Consider the following 20,495-nt stretch of genomic DNA (forward strand, 5'->3'; position numbering starts at 1 on the left):
CAGACGGTAGCAGAGTGAACAGTCAGTCTATGGCTTGGGCACCTGGAGTCTTTTGGCAATTTTCCGGGCCTTCCTCTGATCTGACATAACTGAATGTTATCAGGTCTAAGTCATCATATGTAAAGAGTCAGAATGTAACCAATCATAACCTGCTCAGGGCCTGGGATAGGGTTACTTATGACACTCAAATGAAGACTGACCTCACCATTTGGTTAGTAGTCCTAATGTATATCAAGCAAACACAGACAGACTCACCCGGGTTGCACTTGTGGTGGGGATCTTCAACAGGCAAATGATGATCCTCAAACTGGAGTCCAGGGGACACTGAGAGAGACGTCATCACATTCTTCATAAGGCCATAGCTCTATATTGATCACAGTTAAAAAAACAATCAATGCAGCCTATATGCAGAGCGAGGTCCAGTACCTTCAGAGGCAGCACAGAGGGTAGTTTAGTGAGGAAGGTCTGGAACTGATTGCAGATGGTGGTCCACAAATTGCTGGGGGAGTCCATGGGCAGGGACTCCATGAAGGTGGCGATGTTCTCCAGGCAGTGCAGCATGGTGCCCCCTGCTGGTAGACTCTTCTTGTTGTTCAGACCCTGAGGACAGTGGCATAAATGATAACAGGGTTACAATTTATTGCCATAGAGCCCTTACCAGCAGTAACAATTTTGTTTAAAAATATATTCTAAACGTGGTTTGGACTATTGATTGTTATGAGCCAAAGGAGTGAACTGAGATAGACTATCATAAGTGCTATTGCTTTAACATTTTAACAGTGTAAGATTGCTAAATAAAACAAACCAAGTTAATAGTGCAGAGTAAATATTGGGAATAACCATGCAGAGGCATGCTCTTCAGCAGTACTCATTATCTGCTTTAGTATCACGCTATCCAAACAGCAGTGTTAGTCTTGTCAATTTATACAAGAGCTCCTCCTGCTGGATACATGATGAAAGTGAAGATTTTTCTTGAGACTCAAGACAGAGGGCTCGATTCAATTCAAACTCTGGAAGATGTGCGTTGTTGCGCGATTGAAATTTAAAGGTAATTTCCGAAAGAGCCGACATATGCAGCATTTACTATGAATGCGAAAAAAAAAATGCCTTTAATGTCAATCGCGTTGTAACGCTGATCTTCTGTGTTAGCGATTGAATCAAATCAAATTTTATTTGTCACATTTGCCGAAAACAACAGGTGTAGACCTTGAAATGCTTACTTACAAGTCCGTATCCAACAATTCAGTTTTAATTAAGAAAATAGAGGTAAGAAAATATTGACTAAATAAAATGAAAGTAAAAAATAAAAAGCCCATACACAAACACACACCGCATAGAACCTTCAGCCAAGTGCTGAGCTTTAAGCATTACACTAAGCAGGAAAACGTCCCACCTCCAGTAGCTGGTTCAGTGCAGCCACAGAACTCAGTTCATTAAAATCAATCAGGGAAAAGGCCAATGTTCTCAGAAAACCTCCATCTGAAAATGCACAGAAAAGAATGATGGTAAGGATCCAACCATATCCCTCAGAGAGCTGCTCCTAACAGCAGACATGTTGTGGTGTGTATGAGTAGACCTTTAATGTTGCTCTGGAAGAGCTGGGGCAGGATGCCATTGGGGGCCAGCTGATGGAACACACAGCGGAGGAACTGCTTAGCCACACCTGCTGCATTGCCAGGGATCAGCATGCTACACCAACAGAGACATCAACACACATAGAACGTCTGCACCTCATGTTGGCATATATTCTCATTTGTGTACAAGAATACAGCCAGCGTCAACAAATCATCAGCATCCACATTACACCCGAGTTTAGCACACACAATATAATAATATACTAGGTATGTCTGGTTGTGATGTGTCATACCTCTCAGCTTGCCCAGAGAAATTAGCACTAGACGCCAGCCTGAAAGACACAAATCTGAATTTAACATCGGAGACATGACAGAGAGTGTGCAAAAATGTTACTGAACAATCAGGTTTGTGTATGTCGAAGTATAATAGGGTTGGTACAGGAGCTGCTGTAGTTGCCAGACCTGCCCACAGACTGCATGATGTCCAGCAGCAGTGGAGCGGCCTGGTCAGGGCTGAGGTGGATGAACATGGAGAGCACCACCACTGCCAGGCCCAGGGTCTCCTCATCATACTCCTCTAGCACCGCACCACAGTCACGACACCTGAGTGACCACACAGTATTATCATTAATAACACTGAATAACCATTCATGTACACAGTGTCTGCGATCCTGAATGGCACACCAGTCAGTGTTGGTGGTTGGCGGCTGGTTCTCTCACCTGTCAGTCATGGTGGTGGGCTGGTCATCAATGAACTCCTCAGGGGCAGGCACAAACATGCTGACTGTACTGGGGGCAGATAGGAGGCTGGTCTTGGTGGGGCCTGTAGAGAGAAACACTAAAATCAGCACAGTCAAACCCAATCATTAAAAATCGGTTTAGATGTTTTTCCCTCTGGAGAGGTGGACCAGAGATAGTTAGCAGTGACTAACCTGTCTCCCAGGTGCTGATGTTGTGAGGGGCACTGGACTGGTGCTCCAGCTGTCTCTTCATCAGCTGGCTCATGGTTAGAGCTCCCAACGACCCTCGCTTTGCCTGACGGTACTGAGCTGGGGGTGCGACAAACACACACCCAAAGGACTGAGCTGCCTGGTACTTTCCCTCTATCGCCACTATTTTAATTTCAATGTCTGGTTTACTTAAAGGGCAACTCCATCACTTTTCAACCTCATTTTCATTATCTCCAGCACAATGCCAGTGCCAACATTTGTGACAACGATGCATTTCTACCTTGTGCTAGAAACTCATTGCAGGTTTTGAAAGTCCCTGTTTTTTACTTTTAATTCTACCCTGTGATGTCACAGAGAATCATTTTTTAGGATCTTTCTTCTTATATGTTTAACCACTGATCATAGAAATATGCTGTTTCACATGTGACTCTTTTCAGGAAACTAGGCGTGTGTCGCATGTTACTACATCACTGGAGCACCATTTGAACATAAACGTTTTTGGGACAGAAATGCCTTCTGGAACATGTGACCTGTCATATGCCTTAATAACAAACGTGTATGCCATCTGTAAATACAAATAAAATTGTTAAATTACAAGCCTAGTTGGTTTAGCCATGGAAAAAGTCAGCAGCCTCCCGAGTGGCACAGTGGTCTAAGGCATTGCATCGCAGTGCAAGCTGTGCCACTAGAGATTCTGGGTTCGAGTCCAGGCTCTGTCGCAGCCGGCCGCGACCGGGAGTCCCATGGGGCAGCACACAATTGGTTAGGGGAGGGTTTGGCCGACAGGGATATCCTTGTCTCATCGCGCACTAGTGACTCGCGGGCCGGGCGCAGTGCGCACTCACACGGTCACCAGGTGCACAGTGTTTCCTCCGACACATTGGTGCGGCAGGCTTCTGGGTTGGATGGGCAGAGTGGCTTGGTTGACTTGTGTTACGGAGGATGCATGGCTCTCGACCTTGGCCTCTCCTGAGTCCGTACGGGAGTTGCAGCGATGAGACAAGACTGTAACTACTACCAATTGGGGTGAAAAAATGTAAATAAAACATGTCAGCAACTTTGTAGCTCAACACTGATTGGCTGAGATAATGAAGGGCTGGACATGCTGAGAGATGAGTTTGGATTGGTCTGCATGTAGCACACTACATGTCTATAATATGAGCTGGTCAGTATGTGTAGGTAATCCTTTCTAACGCAGCTTTTTTTTAAAGATATCACGTAGTAGAACTGCATAAGTGCTCTCCAATTTCTGGAGGACCGAGTTTTGAAATCAGTGGAATTAGAGCGTTTGATTGTAAATATGCAGAAGGAGTCGAAAAAAGAACACACAGAAGGCTGTTGTATAAAACACCTGTCTCTGGATTACATCTTCAAACTAAGGGCAACCATGGCATCCATGACAGAGAGGGAGAAGCTTCCATCCATATATACGGGTAAGAGAGTCCAGCTAGCTACAGTTTCAGATATTACATGTTTCTAATTTTGTCAGAAAGTCATTTTCATTTCAAGTTAAAGTGTACTGTAGGGTAGTAACGTTATGAGTTGGGATTATGGTTCATTGTTTAGTTAGCTAGCTACATGTCTAAACAAAAGACTCCACTATGCAAATACCTATTTCAATAAAATGTTTATGATGTCACTGCGACATCTGTCGCTGGCAGCTGATAAATTCGCCCTGGCAACCTATTCCAATTTCAGAGTACTTTCGTCTGAGTGTGCCAAAGCACAGAATAACTGACACATTTATGAACGCTCAACATCCGTTGAATATGGCCGGTGTGAGTAAACGTTGGCAAAAAAATGTAATTAAATTGTAGCCAGCAGCACAGTTGCAGTCACCAACGCTCTGGATAACATAAAAACAGCGTAACTAGCTCTGCAAGGGCGAGTAAAATGGTCAGAGTGAGCTGTTCTCTCATTGGTGTCTGGAAGTAGCTAGTCAAAGTCAGCCAGTTAGCTTTGGTGCTTGACTGCTGTTGTTAGGTCAGAACGCTTGGATCAACCCTACTTTTTGTCCAGAGTGTCCTGTCTGTAATCTGAATGCTCCGAGAGCGGAACACTCTGAATTTACGGACTGCCAATTTTTAACACACCCGTAGTATAAACTAGCCTTTAGTCTTGAAATCTTTGGTTGTTTAACACATAGCCTCACATGTGAATCATTAAAGAGATGGGTGGGGCTAAAGCTGTGAACGATGCTGAATGGGTGTAGACAAAGAAGGTACCAAAACATTCAAGGAACATTTTCTCAAAAGTGGGGTAACAAGTTTATCAACTTTCAGAGCAGAATTACTTTCCCATTGTTCCTCAACTGCAGTGTATGGTATACCATTTTCTAGCTCTGAGTCTTTACTTTTATCTAATGTAAAAAAAAAAAACACAATTTCAAATTTTGCAACATAAGACCAAATCGAACCGGTCGGTCACATAATGTAGACTCTGGTTTGGTGCAGGAGATGATGAATATGCGGTTGAAAAGTGGTGGAATTGCCCTTTAAAGCAACTGTCAGGAAAATGGGGGGTAGAAGACACTCACAGAGGTAAATATAAAAATGAAATGATTTAATGGCTTAGTTGCGTATATTCATTCATTTATATATAGTCAGATTGGTAGAATCCTGATCTATTGATCAGAAAAAGAAAATAACCATGAAAAAACTGCACTGTTGTCTTAATAAACAAAAGGCAGAGAAAAACACTACTAAAAAAAAGTATTTTACACCTTTAAAAGTCAAGGCCAAATGTCTGAACAGTGTAAAGTTCCTGGTGTAATGACCACACCTGTTTTTTGGGGTGATTTAAACACATGACAATGTGGAAGTATTTGGATCCTACTTGATACTGAAGAGCGGTTGCTTGTTTCTGGGATAGCAGCTTCAAGGGTGGGGGCTGAGGCGGATTCCCGTGGCTTTTCCAGGGTAGACAGAACTTTGTGATCTGCAAGGCAATGTGGGTGAGTGATGGTGCGGAATAGTGGCTGCTTCAGCATCTCAGCCTCCTCCTTACCTCACATGTAGACAACTGGTTAGCGCATGGGATGCTGCAGACACCCAACGCCAATACAAATGTAGTGTTGAGCTACAAGTAATTAACTGCAAGTATACATTGAGTCCTAGTGAAAGAGAGCAATCGGAAATGAAGATGTGGTTTATTGATGTACTATTTAGTAAAAAAATAATTTCTCATTTAGGCTATTACTAGTTCTTATATGGACAGCTATTTATGGAAAGTGTGTTGCAGTAATTTGAAGGCGCTGTACTGATATTTACTCGGTTTCTCAGACTTTCTTTTACAGTAGGCTTTTCAGAAGTTTACCATGGGTTGGAATGGGAAAAGGGAGAGACAAAGCCACAGGACAGGAAACAGCAATGGTGACCAGTTGACTAAAGATTTGAGGTAGCATGGATATGCAACTAGACAATTTATATTTTGTTCATGTGGTTCTGCAATTCTAAGCAGACACTTTAGTAGAAAACGTATTTTATCAATCATATCTCATAATCCCCCTCAAACCTTAGAGATGTCATCACTGAAACACACATACATCCAAAGGCACATTGTGCATGAAGTCAGCATACTTATCTCAGGGGCACAGAAAAAGGATACAGCAGCTGTAAGTCCATGCAGAGGGACCCCTCTCTCTGGACTTAGGCTCCTGTCTCCCCGGACCCTGGTCTCTCTTACCTGTGTCAGTGGGCTGCTCACCCAGCTTGTCCAGGGTGTTGAAGGAGATGTCTAGGTACTCTCTCTGGATGGCGCTCACAGCTATCTTCCTCTGCTTGCGTTGCCGGGGAACTATCTGGATCTTAAACTCTGCCTCGCCGTTCTCATCATCATCATCAGGTTTAAAGTCACTGTCATCAAGGTCCTCATCATCTTCTTCATAATATTCCTCTTCGTCATTGTTGTTCCCCTCCAGAGAGGTGAGGGGTTCAACTGTGTCCTCAGGGATGTCCAGGAAGATCATCCTGCCAGAGGGACTGGTCCCCAGACCCACCCCTGCCTTCAAGTCCTCAGGATGCACAAAGTCATCCAGGGAGGTGTCAGGGACAGCAGGGGTCTTCCTCAGCAGGTCCCTCTTCTGTTGTAAGCTGAGAGTCATGGGGCTCTCCAGGCCAGGGTGCTCTGACCGGTCAGGCAGCTCCAGGGAGGTGGTGGGGGTTGCATAGCGTGGCCTCTGTAGAGGCTGTTGGGGGCTTTCTTTTGATGGGGAGTCTGTGGTCCTCTTCTCCTTAGAACAGTCCTCCATGCTCACCTGCACCATGGGGGACAGGCACACGGTGCTTCTGCTGGCAGGGGAGGCAGTGGGCCTGGCAGGGGAGGCAACGGGCTTGGCAGGGGGGGCAGCAGACCTGGCCGGGGAGGCAGGGGGCCTGGCAGGGGAGGCAACGGGCTTGGCAGGGGGGGCAGCAGAACTGGCCGGGGAGGCAGGGGGCCTGGCAGGGGAGGCAACGGGCTTGGTGGGGGGGGCAGCAGACCTGGCAGGGGAGGCAGGGGGCCTGGCAGGGGAGGCAGGGGGCCTGGCAGGGGAGGCAGGGGACCTGGCAGGGGAAGCAGGGGGCCTGGCACTCCCATTCAGCCTGGGGCCCATCACCATGTTCAGGTCAAACTCCTCGTCACTCTCCACGATCCTCAGTGGTGGTAGGGGCTCAAACACCAGGGAGTCGCTGTCGGACATGGAGAGGATGGAGTGCTTCTCTGGGATTGAAGTGCAGTCGGAGGAGAGGTCAATGAGGTCCTGGTCCTCCTTCTCTGCAGAAGAGCCGCCTGTAAGAGGGGAGTCCAAGTCGGCCTTGTCCTCAAACGTCTCCATGCAGCTGAGGCGCACCTCTGGGATGACAGGCCTGGAGCAGTCTGAGTGCCCCCCCCGGGTTCCTGAACGGTCCTGGTGGTCACTGCCCTCTGCTCGGCCTGAGGAGCCGTCTGACGAGCCCTTCCCATGGCCCCCTGTCCGCCTGGGGTGGGAGGTGGTGGAGGAGGGGGGCCCGGGGAGACCATGCTGCAGGTCACAGCGGTCTATGCAGGACTTGCGTCGGTGCTCGTCCAGGTTGTAGAGGATGGAGTCAGTGTTGGAAATGTCCAGGGACTTCTGCTTGTGCATGGCCTGCAGACGCTTCTTCCTGGTGCTCTCCTCCCTCACACAGTGCAAGATGTTGTCCTGCACTGCACTGGCCTCGCGGTACTCAGACAGCTCAATTTCACCTGACGCAGACAAAGAGAGGATCAAAAGATAGATCATATCTGATTGGGAAAATCTGTGAATGCTCAGTTCATGTCAGCGAAGCATTTAAGTTCAATGAATGTAATTGCTGGATAAAATAGGTCATCCTTTGAGACGATTTTCATACTTTTCTGTGCATTCAGCTCTACCGGCTGGTACTTGACAGACTTGCTGCCACCGATTCTTTTCAGACGGGCAAAGAAGGTCTGAGACTCCTTGTTGCCTGCTCCAGTTGGTGTGTCATGAACGTCAGACTCATCAAACACACTGTCCTCCTCTGAAAAAAACATCATACACATTACAGATGTAGGATCTTAATTTCATCAGTCTTTTGTTGCTAACTATTTTCTTGCACTGCAGGAAATGCGGATGAGCTTTGTGATTTACATAAATTCACTGAAAACCCACATTAACACACAAGTTATATTAACAGTATTGCCTTTTCATGCAGACTATTTTTTGGCCAGCTAATAACCTAACCACCGATCAAGCAACATTATGGACTAATCCTTTTCAAATCCTGTTGCTGAATGATTATTTTGCTGCAACAATATAAGTCAAATTAAGATCCCTGTATTTTTGGGCTTTGACGGAGACCTGGATCACCCAAGAGTACACTGCTACTCCAGCTGCTCTCTCTTAATTTCTCTCATAGTCCAAGAGCATCTGGTCATCGTGGTAGAAATCTCCTATGTGGAGATTAGATTTTTTCTCCCTCCCTCACCTGTCCATCTCCTCATTTGAAGTCCACTCAAGCTTAACATTGTTGTCATCTACCGCCTACCAGGTGTCCTTAGAGAGTTCCTCAATGAGCTTGAAACCTTGATAAGCTCATTTCCTGATGATGGCTCACTGCTCTTCGTACTTGACGACTTCAACCTCCTGACATCTGCCTTCAATTCATTTCTTTCCAACTCTCTCTTTCCCCTCCTTGCCTCAGTGCCCTCCCACTCACAAGGCAAACAATATGCTTGACCTCATCTTTCCCAGTCCCCTCCCACTCACAAGGCAGACAATATGCTTGACCTCATCTTTCCCAGTGCCCTCCCACTCACAAGACAGATAATATGCTTGACCTCATCTTTCCCAGTGCCCTCCCACTCACAAGGCAGACAATATGCTTGACCTCATCTTTCCCAGTGCCCTCCCACTCACAAAGCAGACAATATGCTTGACCTCATCTTTCCCAGTCCCCTCCCACTCACAAGACAGGCAATATGCTTGACCTCATCTTTCCCAGTGCCCTCCCACTCACAAGGCAGACAATATGCTTGACCTCATCTTTACTAGAGGCTGTTCGGCATACTAATCTCACTGCAACCCTCCTCCAGGTCTCTGATCACTACTTTGTTTTCTTTTCTGTCTCCCTTTCCTCCAACCCTAGTCACTTAGCCCCTACCCAGATGGTCATGAGCTGTCGCAATCTTCGCTCTCTCTCTCCCACTACTTTCTCCTCTTCTATTCTATCATATCTCCCTTCTGCTAAATCCTTCTCATTCCTGTCTCCTGATTCTGCCTCTTGGACCCTACTCTGCGTGCAGCTGAGCGAAAATTTTAGAAAACTAAACTTCCGGAGGATCTATCATCCTTTCACTCCCTCCTCTCTACCTTCACTTCCTCTGTATCCGCTGCTAAAGCCACTTTCTATCACTCTAAATTTTGAGCTTCTGCCTCTAACCTTGGAAACCCTTTTCCACCTTCTCCTCCCTCCCTAATCCTCCACCGCCTCCTCCTCCCTCTCTGCAGACAACTTTGTCAACCACTTTGTCAACCACTCCTCATACACTCAGCCTATTGAGTCCTCTGGTCCCACTCGCACAGAAGTACCCTACGCCTTAATCTCTTTCTCCCATCTCTCTCCAGATGAAATCCTGCGACTAATGAAGTCCGGCCGCCCGACAACCTGCTCGCTCGACTCCATCCCCTCCTCCCTTCTCCCTTCTCCAGACCATCTCTGGAGACCTTTTTCCATTCCTCACTTCCCTCAACTCATCCCTGACCACTGGCTGAATCCCCTCTGACTTCAAAACATCCCGACTCGACTTCTCTGACGTCAAAAACTACAGACCGGTATCCCTTCTTTCTTTTCTTTCCAAAACACTTGAGCGTTCCGTCTCTGACCATCTCTCTCGCTATCTCTCCCAGAGCGATCTTCTTGATCCTAACTAGTCAGGTTTCAAGACGGGTCCCTCAACCGAAACTGCTTTTCTCTGTGTCACGGAGGCTCTCCACACTGCCAAATCTGACTCTCTCTCCTCTGTTCTCATCCTTCTAGATCTATCTGCTGTCTTCGACACTGAACCATTAGATCCTCCTCTCCACCCTCTCAGGGCTGGGCGTCTCAGGCGCTGCACACTCTTGGATTGTCCCCTACCTGGCAGGCCGCTCCTACCAGGTGACGTAGAGAGGATCTGTGTCTGCACCATGTACTCTCACTACTGATGCACCACATACAGTGCCTTGCGAAAGTATTCGGCCCCCTTGAACTTTGCAACCTTTTGCCACATTTCATGCTTCAAACATAAAGATATAAAACTGTATTTTTTTGTGAAGAATCAACAACAAGTGGGACACAATCATGAAGTGGAACGACATTTATTGGATATTTCAAACTTTTTTAACAAATCAAAAACTGAATAATTGGGCTTGCAAAATTATTCAGCCCCCTTAAGTTAATACTTTGTAGCGCCACCTTTTGCTGCGATTACAGCTGTAAGTCGCTTGGGGTATGTCTCTATCAGTTTTGCACATAGAGAGACTGAAATTTTTTCCCATTCCTCCTTGCAAAACAGCTCGAGATCAGTGAGGTTGGATGGAGAGCATTTGTGAACAGCAGTTTTCAGTTCTTTCCACAGATTCTCGATTGGATTCAGGTCTGGACTTTGACTTGGCCATTCTAACACCTGGATATGTTTATTTTTGAACCATTCCATTGTAGATTTTGCTTTATGTTTTGGATCATTGTCTTGTTGGAAGACAAATCTCCGTCCCAGTCTCAGGTCTTTTGCAGACTCCATCAGGTTTTCTTCCAGAATGGTCCTGTATTTGGCTCCATCCATCTTCCCATCAATTTTAACCATCTTCCCTGTCCCTGCTGAAGAAAGACAGGCCCAAACCATGATGCTGCCACCACCATGTTTGACAGTGGGGATGGTGTGTTCAGCTGTGTTGCTTTTACGCCAAACATAACGTTTTGCATTGTTGCCAAAAAGTTCAATTTTGGTTTCATCTGACCAGAGCACCTTCTTCCACATGTTTGGTGTGTCTCTCAGGTGGCTTGTGGCAAACTTTAAACAACACTTTTTATGGATATCTTTAAGAAAGGGCTTTCTTCTTGCCACTCTTCCATAAAGGCCAGATTTGTGCAATATACGACTGATTGTTGTCCTATGGACAGAGTCTCCCACCTCAGCTGTAGATCTCTGCAGTTCATCCAGAGTGATCATGGGCCTCTTGGCTGCATCTCTGATCAGTCTTCTCCTTGTATGAGCTGAAAGTTTAGAGGGACGGCCAGGTCTTGGTAGATTTGCAGTGGTCTGATACTCCTTCCATTTCAATATTATCGCTTGCACAGTGCTCCTTGGGATGTATAAAGCTTGGGAAATCTTTTTGTATCCATCTCCGGCTTTAAACTTCTTCACAACAATATCTCGGACCTGTCTGGTGTGTTCCTTGTTCTTCGTGATGCTCTCTGCGCTTTTAACGGACCTCTGAGACTATCACAGTGCAGGTGCATTTATACGGAGACTTGATTACACACAGGTGGATTGTATTTATCATCATTAGTCATTTAGGTCAGCATTGGATCATTCAGAGATCCTCACTGAACTTCTGGAGAGAGTTTGCTGCACTGAAAGTAAAGGGGCTGAATAATTTTGCACGCCCAATTTTTCAGTTTTTGATTTGTTAAAAAAGTTTGAAATATCCAATAAATGTTGTTCCACTTCATGATTGTGTCCCACTTGTTGTTGATTCTTCACAAAAAAATACAGTTTTATATATTTATGTTTGAAGCCTGAAATGTGGCAAAAGGTCGCAAAGTTCAAGGGGGCCGAATACTTTCGCAAGGCACTGTACTCTCACTACTCTCTATACACCAAGTTACTCGGCGCTGTCGTGTCCTCCTTCATGCTCTACAACGTCCAAAGAATACGACCCTACCTCACACAGGAAGAGGCGCAGGTCCTAATCCAGGCACTTGTCATCTCCCGTCTGGACTACTGCAACTCGCTGTTGGCTGGGCTCCCCGTTTGTGCCATCAAACCCCTGCAACTTTTGCAGAATGCAGCAGCGGATTTCAACCTTCCCAAGTTCTCCCATGTCACCCCGCTCCTCTGCACACTCCACTGGCTTCCAGTCAAAGCTCGCATCCACTACAAGACCCTGGTATTGCCTACGATGCAACAAGAGGAACTGCCCCTCACTACCTTCAGAGCTCCCGAGTGGACTGCATCTCAGGCACTGCATCTCAATGTTAGAGGTGTCACTACAGACCCTGGTTTGATTCCAGGCTGTATCACAACCGGCCATGATTGGGAGTCCCATAGGGCAGCGCACAATTGGCCCAGCGTCGTCCGGGTTAGGGTTTGGCTGGGGTAGGCCGTCATTGTAAATAAGAATTTGTTCTTAACTGACTTGCCTAGTTAAATAAAGGTTAAATGCTGAAATCCTACACCCCAATCCGAGCACTCCGTTCTGCTAACTCTGGTCTCTTGGCCCTCCCACCCCTACAGGAGGGCAGCTTCCACTCAGCCTAGTCCAAGCTCTTTGTCGTGGCACCCCAATGGTGGTACCAGCTTTCCCCCTGAAGCTAGGATAGCAGAGACCTTGCCCATATTTCCGAAAACATTTGTAACCCTACCTCTTCAAAGAGTATCTTAAATAATCCCACAGCACCACCCTCGCATCCACTCCTCACTTTATTGAGGAAAATGTACTTACTATGACTGTGATATGTGGTTGTATCCCCGAGCTATCTTATGATAAATACACTAACTGCAAGTAGCTCTGGATAAGAACGTCTGCTAAATTACTCAAATGTAATGTAAATGTAATGTATGTCCAAAACTCTCCATTCTTATTCCTGATCATTTAAAATAAAAGCCTATATTTACAATCCAGGCATGTGATAATCGCTGTTGTCCCCACCTTTCTCTTTCTCGTTGTAGCGGCTGATGTTGGAGTTGTCACTATAGAGGGGTCCAGCAGTGGCATGGGGTCTACAGCTGTGGTACTGGGCATTCAGGGTGTTGATGGTGATGTGGATCAGGTGCAGAACCCCTTTACTCACATCCATATCCCTGTAGGGGTACTGAGACCACACACAGGATTGATAGAAGTGAAGGGTAAGAGAGTACAAAGCAACTTAATATATATAGATTAGCTGTCCTCAATATTACATTTTCACAATTACTGGTAATCAATCATAGACACACTGCATCTATAAAGTTTACAATGTAAACACATTCACATAGTGAATAAGATTTCATTATATTCCAACTGTGGGTGGTGTGTACCTTGTAGAGGATGACCAGCAGGGCTTTGAGCCACATCTGTCTGATGTGTGGCTGCAGGGCCCAGAGAGAGCAACGCGGCGGCTGCTGGAAGTAGTGTCTGAGCTGGGGGCAGGTGCAGTACTTCAACACCTGGACCACCAGGGGGAGCAGCTGCTTCCCCAGCCCAATGTTGTAGTCCATCACCTGGAGGAGATATCACATCACACCAGGTTCTTCTTGATGCTTGACAGATTGTCATAATTCACATCATTCAGCAGCAGCAACACAATACTTAAAACTTTACATTGGGAAACAATCTGAAAAACTCCCATCTTTCATGTACTCCCAACTGAAGCAGGATTTCTCTCGGGGTTAAACTCTAGATTTACTCAAGGATTGTCTTTAAAACAAATGTTAGAACTAGTACAGCATTAACACAGAGTCATTTATAGGGTTAATGATATCCTCTAACCTGTGCGATGCCAGCGATGAAAGCATTGAAGCAGGTGGAGGTCCTCATCTTCTGGGGTGCGATCATGAAGCAACCCTCCTGCTGGTCATAGCCCAGCAGCACATACAGGTGGCGCTTCACCGAGTTGAAGGCCTTGGCACTGCCGATGTCTGCCTCAGCACTGCTCTTGTCTTTGGCCATGAACTTCATGAGTACCATGATGAGCTGGTGCACCGTCTGGTGATCTATCCCAGCATCCTCTGGGAGCAGGTCCCTGATGACCGAGTCATCCTCCATTGAGGGGCTGTGGCCTTGGAGAGGGGCCAAAGCATCAGGGTTAAAAGGCAGGAGGAAGTGTGCTGCCGACATGGGAGCGGATGGAGAGGAGAGGGGCAGTGAAGCAGGGGAACAAAGCTCGGGGGAGGGTACGACAGTCATCTAACTTGGTCTACATTTGGCCGGGTGATTACCTATATGGACGTCACTTTAACATTGTCATGGAATATGTCAAATGCAAACAGAAAATGTGACAAGCTATCAAGATAGCAAGAGTAACGGACAACCCACTGGGCACAGATGTCAGTTCAACGTCTACTCCACATTGGTTCAACCTAATTTCATAGAAATGGCGTGGGAACAACGTTGATTCAACCAGTGTATGCCCAGTGGGTATCTATGAATTTTGGATGAAAAGCAATGAATGTCAGTGAAGAGCAAACATTGCTTTTTCATCAAGTTTCCTGATGCCCATCAACTTTATCAGTAGCCATAAGTTAGTCATATGATGCGATTATGCTTAAGGGAATGTTGATCTGTTTCTATATTTAGATTTGGATTGTTATTTACCTGGCAGGACTTTCTCTATCATATCTCCCAGAGTCGGGGCAGAGTGCTCTTGCCTCGTAAGCCTTAAAGCTAAAAACCACACATGAAGAATGCAATTTAGGAGAATGTTCTTGGGAGGTAGCACAGGACACAAGTCTGAGCTTCCAGATAACCCTATACATCCCAATGTCTCACACCATTCACATAAAGTGATCCTAATATGTATTTGGATGCTGAGACTTTTCCGAGTTATTCTATTAATCATTTCACCTCCACTTGCTTACTCAAGCTCAACAACCACACAGTCTAAAGCCAACAGTAAACCCCCTCTCCCAGAAACTCAGACCGCATCCTGTGCAGGGTCAATGAGGAAATCACAGAGAAGACAAACCTCTTACCTCCAGCAAGATAACAAATCACTGAGAAAATATGCAATTGAGTGAAACAAACAGGAATAAAGATTTTGTAGGTATACTAACAGAACAGAGAGGTGAATTGATGACGAGAGGAACAGTAGAAGCATGGGACAGACAAAAGCTGAGACCTACGGACTAGTAGACTAACCAACCGATGGACACTCACGTAGTCGGTTACACAGAGTCTCTGGGAGGGAGAAGGCTCGCTTGGTTGTGGACGGGCCCTTGATGCTGTCACGGAGGGAACGCACACTCTTCTGACGGTTCCTGGCAAAGCGCGCCCGTCTGATTTTCCACATCGCTGCATCACTAAGGTTGGCCACGTTGGTACGCACAGCTGTGATGGCTGACAAGGAGAGGCAAGGAAGGAAAGATAAATAACATACATCAACGTGCCGATGTCTCATAACACTTAACACACCTCCACCACACGAACATGAACTGTAATGTTCTGATTTCACAGGTTTATGTTTCCCTACATGCTTGGTTTGTTGTATTGAACATAAGTCATAGTGAAAATTCTATTCTGCAGACAATGTAACGGATCAAATCCCCCAGCTGGGCATACTAGTGGGGAAAGGGAACTCCTTGTTGCAGTCCAGGTGGAGCTGGGCCTCCAGGGAGAGCGTCTCGAAGCGGTTGACAAAGAACTCCCAGCTGAGGGCAGGGACTTCCTGCTTCAGGTGGTGCAGCATCAGCAGCTTGCTGAGGATGATGGGCCGGTCCCTCACCACCGTGTCGAACTGGAAGTCCAGGCACAGACACAAACCCTGCAGACACACAAACACACAGACACAGACATACAAACACACAGACACAGACACACAAACACACAGACACAGACATACAAACACACAGACACAGACATACAAACACACAGACACAGACACACAAACACACAGACACAGACACACAAACACACAGATATACAGAAACAGACACACAAACACACAGACACAGACATACACAAGTGTTAGCACTGCACTTACATGTTTTTTTGTTATTCATCAATAAAAAATTGTTTGCTGACTTGCTGCGAAGCAATTTGTCCTCCAGGATAAGAAAGACTCCATACACGTTATCAATTGTCACATGAAAAGTGGTTGTATGGCAGTTTAATAGTATTTATCTTGGCCTAGATAGATATATGTTAATCACCTGTAGTGCTGGGCTCTTGATGGTGTCCAGCAGCAGCCTGGCGCGTGTGGCCACAGCCGGGTTGACATCCTCCACAGAGGCCAGGAAGCTGCAGAAGGCGTGGGCCAGGGAGTACTTCAGCAGGTGGTTCTTCGTCAAAGAACCAATGTCTAGGAACCGACAGAGCACCGCCACCTTCTCCACTGGGAGTTCCCATGACAACACAGACAGGGCACAAGACAACATCTCAGCGCCATGTCACATTTAGTTTGATAGGACACTGCAAAGGATAATGTTAAAAGCAGCATCACTCTAACACTGATGGGTAATGTACAGTGTCACTAGATGGCAGTGTGGCGGTAGAGGGAGTGGAGATAGTATTATTGTAGCCAGATTGCCTGTGGGCCATAGTGATGCTTTGGCACCCAACTGGTATCTTTTTGGGTTGATTCACACAAACAGGTAAATTACCATGTTTCAGAATAGCTAATATGAGGCCATAATTAGATCATTAAAATTCATGATCATCATCCTACGGTTCACGTGTGTACACAACCTGTAGTCATGACACATCATTTCCCTTAGCAATTGTTCATGTTATTTTGCAATGTTACTTTGCAAGCAATATGCAATAAACATCTGCTTTCTATGCTGTTTGAAGTCAGAGTCTGTTAAATGACTTCATGTGAATTTAACAGACTGATATTATTATATTATATTCTAATCTGATTTAGTGGGGTTTGGTTAAATGCGGAAGACACATTTCAGTTGAATGCATTCAGTTGTACAACTGACTAGATATCCCCCTTTCCCTTTCCTTTCCCTTTCCCTTTCCCTTTCCTTTTCCCTTTCCTTTCCCTTTCCCTTTCCCTTTCCCTTCCCTTTCCCTTTCCTTTCCTTTCCCTTTCCTTTCCCTTTCCCTTTCCCTTTCCCTTTCCCTTTCCTTTCCCTTTCCCTTTCCTTTCCCTTTCCCTTTCCCTTTCCCTTTCCTTTCCCTTTCCCTTTAATTTCCTTTCCTTTCCCTTTCCCTTTCCCTTTCCCTTCCCTTCCCTTTCTCTTACCTTTCCCTTTCCTTTCCCTTTCCCTTTCCCTTTCCTCTCCCTTTCCCTTTCCCTTTACCTTTCCCTTTCCTTTCCCTTTCCCTTTCATCTCCCTTTCCCTTTCCCTTTCCCTTTCCTTTCCCTTTCCCTTTCCTTTCCCTTTCCCTTTCCCTTTCCTTTCCCTTTCCTTTCCCTTTCCCTTTCCCTTTCCCTTTCCCTTCCCTTTCCTTTCCCTTTCCTTTCCCTTTCCCTTTCCCTTTCCCTTTCCTTTCCTTTCCCTTTTCTTTCCCTTTCCCTTTCCCTTTCCCTTTCCCTTTCCTTTCCCTTTCCCTTTCCTTTCCCTTTCCTTTCCCTTTCCCTTTCCCTTTCCTTTCCTTTCCCTTTTCTTTCCCTTTCCCTTTCCCTTTCCCTTTCCCTTTCCTTTCCCTTTCCCTTTCCTTTCCTTTCCCTTTTCTTTCCCTTTCCCTTTCCCTTTCCCTTTCACTTTCATTTCATTTCCCTTTCCCTTTCCTTCCCTTTCCCTTCCCTTCCCTTTCCCTTTCCCTTTCCCTTTCCTTTCCTTTCCCTTTCCCTTTCCTTCCCTTTCCCTTCCCTTCCCTTCCCTTCCCTTCCAATTCCCTTTCCTTTCCTTTCCCTTTCCTTTTCCTTTCCCTTCCCTTTCCTTTCCCTTTCCCTTTCCCTTTCCTTTCCATTTCCTTTCCCTTTCCTTTCCCTTTCCCTTTCCCTTTCCCTTCCCTTTCCTTTCCCTTTCCTTTCCCTTTCCCTTTCCCTTTCCTTTCCCTTTCCCTTTCCCTTTCCTTTCCTTTCCCTTTTCTTTCCCTTTCCCTTTCCTTTCCCTTTCCCTTTTCATTTCCTTTCCTTTCCCTTTCCCTTTCCTTCCCTTTCCCTTTCCCTTCCCTTCCTTTCCCTTTCCTTTCCCTTTCACTTTCCTTTCCCTTTCCCTTTCCTTTCCCTTTCACTTCCCTTCCCTTTCCTTTCCCTTTCACTTCCCTTCCCTTTCCTTTCCCTTCCCTTTCCCTTTCCTTTCCCTTTCCTTTCCTTTCATTCCCTTTCCTTTCCCTTTCCCTTTCCCTTCCCTTCTCTTCCCTTCCCTTCCCTTCCCTTCCCCTCCCTTCCCTTTCCCTTTCCCTCCCTTCCCTTCCCTTCCTTTCCCTTCCCCTTTCCCTTTCCCTTTCCCTTTCCTTTCCCTTTCCCTTTCCCTTCCCTTCCCTTCCCTTCCCTTCCCTTCCCTTCCCCTCCCTTCCCTTTCCCTTCCCTTCCCTTCCCCTCCCTTCCCTTTCCCTTTCCCTCCCTTCCCTTCCCTTCCTTTCCCTTCCCCTTTCCCTTTCCCTTTCCCTTTCCTTTCCCTTCCCTTCCCTTTCCTTTCCCTTTCCCTTTCCCTTTCCCTTTCCCATTCCTTTCCCTTTCCCTTTCCCTTTCCCTTTCCCTTTCCCTTCCCTTTCCCTTTCCCTTTCCTTTCCCTTTCCCTTTCCCTTTCCCTTTCCTTTCCCTTTCCTTTCCCTTTCCCTTTCCCTTTCCCTTCCCTTTCCCTTCCCTTCCCTTCCCTTCCCTTTCCCTTTCCCTTTCCCTTCCCTTTTCCTTTCCCTTTCCTTTCCCTTTCCCTTCCCTTCCCTTCCCTTCCCTTTCCATTTCCCTTCCCTTCCCTTCCCTTTCCCTTTCCCTTCCCCTTCCCTTTTCCCTTTCCCTTTCCCTTTCCTTCCCTTTCCCTTTCCCTTTCCCTTTCCCTTCCCTTTCCCTTTCCATTCCATTCCCTTCCCTTTCCCTTTCCCTTTCCCTTTCCCTTCCCTTTCCCTTTCCCTTTCCCTTTCCTTTCCCTTTCCCTTTCCTTTCCCTTTCCCTTTCCTTTCCATTCCCTTCCCTTCCCTTCCCTTCCCTTTCCCTTTCCCTTCCCTTTTCCTTTCCCTTTCCTTTCCCTTTCCCTTCCCTTCCCTTCCCTTCCCTTTCCATTTCCCTTCCCCTCCCTTTCCCTTTCCCTTCCCTTTTCCCTTTCCCTTTCCTTTCCCTTTCCCTTTCCCTTTCCCTTTCCCTTCCCTTTCCCTTTCCATTCCATTCCCTTCCCTTTCCCTTTCCCTTCCCTTTCCCTTTCCCTTTCCCTTTCCCTTTCCTTTCCCTTTCCTTTCCCTTTCCCTTTCCTTTCCCTTTCCCTTCCCTTTCCCTTTCCATTCCATTCCTTTCCCTTTCCCTTTCCCTTTCCTTTCCCTTTCCCTTTCCCTTTCCTTTCCCTTTCCTTTCCCTTGATTGGTGCTCTGTGACATTGTCAACAATAAAACAGCAAAAAATGAATCCAAAGATAGATATTTGTATCTATTCATATCATCACATACAGTACCCCCCCCCCACACACACACACACACACACACACACACACACACACACATACGTGAGGTGAAGGCTCATATATAATTCACCTGCTTCGAAGCGTATCTTCCAGTCCTTGCTGTTAAAGTTGCTGTCCACCAGGTTCCAAAAGATGTCTGCTCCGTGGGAGAGGGAGAGGGCATGCAGGAGCTGGGGCACGGCCAAGGAGGCCAGCTGGCAGAACTCGGACTTCAGCATGGTCCACAGGCTGGAACACACTATCACATTAGACACACACGCATACCTGGCTGCTCTTCACGTATTTGATGATCAAGTTCAACTGACATCAAGATCGTGATCAACGATTTCAGTTTCTGCATGTAGCTACATCTCATGGCTCAAGGCATGTTTAAAGAAAGTACTAGTAGAGATTTCTGTAAACAAACAAGCTACGTGTGAAACTGCAGGAGGGGCACCATGCGGTGATGGTGACTTTGCTGACCTGGGAATGAGCATCTTCTCCTGGATGTGGGCCAAGAAATGGGGGTAGTCCTTACGGGCCAGGTACAGACACTCTCCGTGGAGACACAGGATATTCAGACAGTTCAGCATGTTGAACAGGATATCAGGCTCCTCAAACTTAGACATTTCCTACAAAGGGAACAAAAGGTACATTTCCTTTGCTCACTCAATCGTTTCTAATGAGGATACAGGATTATTGTCTTTGATTAGGCATCTATTATATTCTATAGACAAGTTATATCTTGACAAGATGACTTAACACTGGATAAGGGTGGACTGGCAGGTACCTGCAGAATAGTGTATATTAGCTTGAGAGACACAGGGAGCTGCTGGTAGGAAAACTTCTTATCAGCATTATTCTTCATTGCTGTAAGAGAGAAATCTTTGCTGTAAAAAGAGAGAATTCCCCAGCAGAGGAGAAACTATGCAGTATTTCCTTTTCATGTTGTACGCAGCCTCTGAACTGTTACAGAGAAGTGTTCATCTCATATTTTTTTCTTCATGTCATAAAATACATTTGGGATTAGATTTTGGTAATGCTGAGGTATTTACACCTACACAACTGA

At 46.3% G+C, this 20,495-nt stretch overlaps 1 protein-coding gene across 4 annotated transcripts in view; it reads right to left on the reverse strand.

Annotated features, from left to right (window-relative positions):
* LOC110505600 (protein unc-79 homolog) overlaps nt 1-20,495 on the reverse strand; it is a 51,792-nt gene that overhangs the window by 6,704 nt on the left and 24,593 nt on the right. For 3 of the 4 annotated variants that reach the window (XM_036962371.1, XM_036962368.1, XM_036962369.1), the window contains exons 21-41: nt 20,217-20,296; nt 19,910-20,058; nt 19,518-19,675; nt 16,091-16,272; nt 15,501-15,702; nt 15,099-15,278; nt 14,538-14,606; nt 13,713-14,002; nt 13,262-13,444; nt 12,894-13,056; nt 7,873-8,022; nt 6,209-7,726; nt 5,360-5,461; nt 2,507-2,623; nt 2,295-2,397; nt 2,037-2,177; nt 1,868-1,906; nt 1,577-1,689; nt 1,394-1,479; nt 427-600; nt 256-324 (exon numbers count right to left, since the gene is read on the reverse strand). In XM_036962371.1, the coding sequence (XP_036818266.1) occupies nt 256-324; nt 427-600; nt 1,394-1,479; nt 1,577-1,689; nt 1,868-1,906; nt 2,037-2,177; nt 2,295-2,397; nt 2,507-2,623; nt 5,360-5,461; nt 6,209-7,726; nt 7,873-8,022; nt 12,894-13,056; nt 13,262-13,444; nt 13,713-14,002; nt 14,538-14,606; nt 15,099-15,278; nt 15,501-15,702; nt 16,091-16,272; nt 19,518-19,675; nt 19,910-20,058; nt 20,217-20,296 (4,268 nt within the window). The remainder of the gene's footprint in view (nt 1-255; nt 325-426; nt 601-1,393; nt 1,480-1,576; nt 1,690-1,867; nt 1,907-2,036; nt 2,178-2,294; nt 2,398-2,506; nt 2,624-5,359; nt 5,462-6,208; nt 7,727-7,872; nt 8,023-12,893; nt 13,057-13,261; nt 13,445-13,712; nt 14,003-14,537; nt 14,607-15,098; nt 15,279-15,500; nt 15,703-16,090; nt 16,273-19,517; nt 19,676-19,909; nt 20,059-20,216; nt 20,297-20,495) is intronic. The other variant, XM_036962370.1, reaches the window with a different exon arrangement.

Source organism: Oncorhynchus mykiss, chromosome 25, assembly GCF_013265735.2.
Source record: "Oncorhynchus mykiss isolate Arlee chromosome 25, USDA_OmykA_1.1, whole genome shotgun sequence".
NCBI classification, from domain to species: domain Eukaryota; kingdom Metazoa; phylum Chordata; class Actinopteri; order Salmoniformes; family Salmonidae; genus Oncorhynchus; species Oncorhynchus mykiss.